At 54.2% G+C, this 6166-nt stretch overlaps 1 protein-coding gene across 1 annotated transcript in view; it reads right to left on the reverse strand.

Annotated features, from left to right (window-relative positions):
* The window catches only part of LOC134965401 (potassium-transporting ATPase alpha chain 2-like), an 11691-nt gene extending 11396 nt beyond the window's left edge, over positions 1-295 (reverse strand). Inside the window, exon 1 of the mRNA XM_063941862.1 lies at positions 284-295. Within this exon, the coding sequence (XP_063797932.1) occupies positions 284-295 (12 nt within the window). The remainder of the gene's footprint in view (positions 1-283) is intronic.
* Positions 296-6166: the final 5871 nt, after the last annotated feature.

The raw sequence follows: 6166 nt of genomic DNA on the forward strand, positions 1-6166 counted from the left end.
CATGATCCCGGCGCTTGCTTGGTATGTGATCATGTGAGCATGAGACATGTTCCTGGTATGTGATCATGTGTGCATGAGACGTGTGTCTGGTATGTGATCATGTGTGCGTGATGCTGCCTCCTGAGGGTACTGCTATGTGATCATGCATTGCGCATGCACCTCCACAGGACAGGAGAATGCCAGGCATACACATGGTAAGTGGCAGAACAGGTATGGGGGGTTCCCAGGCACCCACAGAGCGGGCTCCCAGGTCAGGATCCATTCATTAAGAGAAGACACTTACCTTAGTACCCATTGTACAGGTAAGTCTGGGCAGGGATGTGCTGCTGCTGTGCTCTGGAGGCTTCCGGGGGCAGAGGAACCAGCAAAGGGAAGAGTCCACTGAATTGTACAAATGCTTTAGAGTTTGTGGCTGTCCCAACGAGGAGCCACTGTTAGCTGCAATCCTCCCCACTCTGTGACATCCTGACAGGAAAGCCTTCCAACACCCTGTACCTGAGCATCAGCCGGCTGCTCCTATATGTATCTCCCAGCGTCTCCTCCCCACACACCTGTCCCCGCCCTAGTCCTGCCCAACACAAGCACCTGGCCAGGTGGAAAACTACCACAGATACTGGTCACCACTGGTAGAATCTGTCACATCCAAGTCACCTGTCCCATCATTACTATTATCCTTACCTGTGAGACAGGTCACCTCTGGGGGGTTCTCATATAACCGTCTGCCCACCTTCTCCTTCACAACTGGCTACACAGGAAACCCCACCAACCCCATCTCCTGCAGGAATCCCCCCACCACTATCTCCTGCAGAAATCCCCCCACCACTATCCCCTGTAGGAATCCCCCCACCACTATCTCCTGCAGGAATACCCCCACCACTATCTCCTGCAGGAATCCCCCCACCACTATCTCCTGCAGGAATCCGCCCATCACTATCTCCTGCTGGAATCCCCCCACCACTATCTCCTGTAGGAATCCCCCACCACCACTATCTCCTGCAGGAATCCCCCCACCACTATCTCCTGCAGGAATCCCCCCACCACTATCTCCTGCAGGAATCCCCCCACCACTATCTCCTGCAGGAATCCCCCCACCACTATCTCCTGCAGGAATCCGCCCATCACTATCTCCTGCTGAAATCCCCCCACCACTACCTCCTGTAGGAATCCCCCCACCACTATCTCCTGCAGGAATCCCCCCACCACTATCCCCTGCAGGAATCCCCCCACCACTATCTCCTGCAGGAATCCCCCCACCTCTATCTCCTGCAGGAATCCCCCCACCACTATCTCCTGTAGGAATCCCCCCACCACTATCTCCTGCAGGAATCCCCCCACCACTATCTCCTGCAGGAATCCCCCCACCTCTATCTCCTGCAGGAATCCCCCCACCACTATCTCCTGCAGGAATCCCCCCACCTCTATCTCCTGCAGGAATCCCCCCACCACTATCTCCTGTAGGAATCCCCCCACCTCTATCTCCTGCAGGAATCCCCCCACCTCTATCTCCTGCAGGAATCTCCACCCCCACCACTATCTCCTGCAGGAATCCCCCCCACCACTATCTCCTGCAGGAATCCCCACCACCACTATCTCCTGCAGGAATCCCCCCCCCCCCCCCCCCACCACTATCTCCTGCAGGAATCCCCCCACCACTATCTCCTGTAGGAATCCCCCCACCACTATCTCCTGCAGGAATTCCCCCACCACTATCTCCTGCAGGAATCTCCACCCCCACCACTATCTCCTGCAGGAATCCCAGCCACCACTATCTCCTGCAGTAGTCCCCCCACCACCCCTATCTCCTGCAGGAATCCCCAGCACCACTATCTCCTGCAAGAATCCCCCCACCCTACTATCTCCTGCAGGAATCCCCCCACCACTATCTCCTGCAGGAATCCCCCCACCACTATCTCCTGTAGGAATCCCCCCACCACTATCTCCTGCAGGAATCTCCACCCCCACCACTATCTCCTGCAGGAATCCCCCCCACCACTATCTCCTGCAGTAGTCCCCCCACCACCCCTATCTCCTGCTGGAATCCCCAGCACCACTATCTCCTGCAAGAATCCCCCCACCCTACTATCTCCTGCAGGAATCCCCCCACCACTATCTCCTGTAGGAATCCCCCCACCACCACCCTATCTCCTGCAGGAATCCCCAGCACCACTATCTCCTGCAAGAATCCCCCCACCCTACTATCTCCTGCAGGAATCCCCCCACCACTATCTCCTGCAGGAATCCCCCCACCACTATCTCCTGCAGGAATCCCCCCACCACTATCTCCTGCAGGAATCCCCAGCACCACTATCTCCTGTAGGAATCCCCCCCCCACACACACACACACACACACACACACACACACACACACACACCACCACCCCTATCTCCTCCTGCAGGAGTCCCCCACCACCTCTATCTCCTACAGGAATCCCCCCACCACTATCTCCTGCAGGAATCCCCCCAACACTATCTCCTGCAGGAATCCCCACACCACTATCTCCTGCAGGAGTCCCCCACCACTATCTCCTGTAGAACCCCCCCCCCCCCACGCATCACCACCTCTATCTCCTGCAGGAATCCCCACACCACTATCTCCTGTAGAACCCCCCCCCCCCCGCATCACCACCTCTATCTCCTGCAGGAATACCCCAGCACTATCTCCTGCAGGAATCTCCACCACCACCACTATCTCCTGCAGGAGTCCCCCACCACCCCTATCTCCTGCAGGAATCCCCACCACCACTATCTCCTGCAGGAGTCCCCCACCACCACTATCTCCTGCAGGAATCCCCACCACCACTATCTCCTGCAGGAACACCCCACCACTATCTCCTGCAGGAATCTCCACCACCACCACTATCTCCTGCAGGAGTCCCCCACCACCACTATCTCCTGCAGGAGTCCTCCACCACCTCTATCTCCTGCAGGAATCCCCACCACCACTATCTCCTGCAGGAATCCCCCCCAACACTATCTCCTGCTGGAATCCCCACACCACTATCTCCTGCAGGAGTCCCCCACCACTATCTCCTGTAGAACCCCCCCCCCCACGCATCACCACCTCTATCTCCTGCAGGAATCCCCACACCACTATCTCCTGTAGAACCCACCCCCCCCCCCCCCCCCCACGCATCACCACCTCTATCTCCTGCAGGAATCCCCACCACCACCTCTATTTCCTGCAGGAATCCCCACCACCACTATCTCCTGCAGGAATACCCCACCACTATCTCCTGCAGGAATCTCCACCACCACCACCACTATCTCCTGCAGGAGTCCCCCACCACCACTATCTCCTGCAGGAATCCCCACCACCACTATCTCCTGCAGGAACACCCCACCACTATCTCCTGCAGGAATCTCCACCACCACCACTATCTCCTGCAGGAGTCCCCCACCACCACTATCTCCTGCAGGAGTCCTCCACCACCTCTATCTCCTGCAGGAATCCCCACCACCACTATCTCCTGCAGGAGTCCTCCACCACCTCTATCTCCTGCAGGAATACCCCACCACTATCTCCTGCAGGAATTCCCCCACCCCTATCTCCTGCAGGAACCCCCCCCACTATCTCCTGCAGGAACCCCCCCCCCACTATCTCCTGCAGGAATCCCCACCACCACTATCTCCTGCAGGAATACCCCACCACTATCTCCTGCAGGAATCTCCACCACCACCACTATCTCCTGCAGGAGTCCCCCACCACCCCTATCTCCTGCAGGAATCCCCACCACCACTATCTCCTGTAGGAACACCCCACCACTATCTCCTGCAGGAATCTCCACCACCACCACTATCTCCTGCAGGAGTCCCCCACCACCACTATCTCCTGCAGGAGTCCTCCACCACCTCTATCTCCTGCAGGAATCCCCACCACCACTATCTCCTGCAGGAGTACTCCACCACCTCTATCTCCTGCAGGAATCCCCACCACCACTATCTCCTGCAGGAATACCCCACCACTATCTCCTGCAGGAATTCCCCCACCCCTATCTCCTGCAGGAACCCCCCCACTATCTCCTGCAGGAACCCCCCCACTATCTCCTGCAGGAATCCCCACTACCACCACTATCTCCTGCAGGAATCTCCCCACCACTATCTCCTGCAGGAACCCCCCCCCCCCCACCACCACCACCACCACTATCTTTTGCAGGAATCCCACCACCACTATCTCCTGCAGGAATACCCCACCACTATCTCCTGCAGGAATTCCCCCACCCCTATCCCCTGCAGGAACCCCCCCACTATCTCCTGCAGGAACCCCCCCACTATCTCCTGCAGGAATCCCCACCACCACCACCACCACTATCTTTTGCAGGAATCCCACCCCCCACTATCTCCTGCAGGAATCCCCACCACCACCACTATCTCCTGCAGGAATCTCCCCACCACTATCTCCTGCCGGACCCCCCACCACCACCACCACCACCACCACCACCACCACCACCACCACCACCACCACCACCACCACCACCACCACCACCACCACCACCACCACCACCACCACCACCACCACCACCACCACCACCACCACCATCTCCTGCAGGAATCCCCACCACCACTATCTCCTGCAGGAATACCCCACCATAAGACGCTCACATGGACAGTAAAAAAGGCAGATGTTGAAAAACATGTTTTTCATTTACGTGTGTTGATCATCTGTGTGTCGACTTTTTTTGAAGCCTATATTTATATATATATATATATACTCTCTCTCTCTCTCTCTCTCTATATATACATATTATATATTTACCACTCCCTTCTCTTCTATTCGGTCACATGACTACCACCCGAGAGGAGATGCATCAACATTGAACAGACGCGTTGTGTGTTCCTGCAGGCATCAGGCAGGGGGCGCTGCAGGCACTGTAGTTGTCAGTGGCTGAGTGCATCATTACTGTCGTGCACAGGAGAGTGCAGGGAGAGGCGCTGGTACCCAAACTCTTGCCTCTAAACCAGAATCCTGATTACACCAGGGATAGAAAATGCACATCCGCATGTAGAGGACAGTGTGCTCACTTGTTGTGTGGTGAGTGTATCCTGTGTATAGTGTGCTCACTTGTTGTGTGGTGAGTGTATCCTGTGTATAGTGTGCTCACTTGTTGTGTGGTGAGTGTATCCTGTGTATAGTGTGCTCACTTGTTGTGTGGTGAGTGTATCCTGTGTATAGTGTGCTCACTTGTTGTGTGGTGAACGTATCCTGTGTATAGTGTGCTCACTTGTTGTGTGGTGAACGTATCCTGTGTATAGTGTGCTCACTTGTTGTGTGGTGAGTGTATCCTGTGTATAGTGTGCTCACTTGTTGTGTAATGAACGTATCCTGTGTATAGTGTGCTCACTTGTTGTGTGGTGAACGTATCCTGTGTATAGTGTGCAAAGTTGTTGTGTAATGAACGTATCCTGTGTATAGTGTGCTCACTTGTTGTGTGGTGAACGTATCCTGTGTATAGTGTGCTCACTTGTTGTGTAATGAACGTATCCTGTGTATAGTGTGCTCACTTGTTGTGTGGTGAGTGTATCCTGTGTATAGTGTGCTCAGTTGTTGTGTAATGAACGTATCCTGTGTACAGTGTGCTCACTTGTTGTGTGGTGAACGTATCCTGTGTACAGTGTGGTCACTTGTTGTGTAATGAACGTATCCTGTGTATAGTGTGGTCACTTGTTGTTTGGTGTACGTATCCTGTGTATAGTGTGCTCACTTGTTGTGTAATGAACGTATCCTGTGTATAGTGTGCTCACTTATTGTGTGGTGAATGTATACTGTGTATAGTGTGCTCACTTGTTGTGTAATGAACGTATCCTGTGTATAGTGTGCTCACTTGTTGTTTGGTGAGTGTATCCTGTGTATAGTGTGATCACTTGTTGTATGGTGAACGTATCCTGTGTACAGTGTGCTCAATTGTTGTGTGGTGAACGTATCCTGTGTATAGTGTGCTCACTTGTTGTGTGGTGAACGTATCCTGTGTATAGTGTGCTCACTTGTTGTGTGGTGAACGTATCCTGTGTATAGTGTGCTCACTTGTTGTGTGGTGAGTGTATCCTGTGTATAGTGTGCTCACTTGTTGTGTGGTGAACGCATCCTGTGTACAGTGTGTTCACTTGTTGTGTAATGAACGTATCCTGTGTATAGTGTGCTCATTTGTTGTGTAATGAATGTATCCTGTGT

Source organism: Pseudophryne corroboree, chromosome 10, assembly GCF_028390025.1.
Source record: "Pseudophryne corroboree isolate aPseCor3 chromosome 10, aPseCor3.hap2, whole genome shotgun sequence".
NCBI lineage: Eukaryota > Metazoa > Chordata > Amphibia > Anura > Myobatrachidae > Pseudophryne > Pseudophryne corroboree.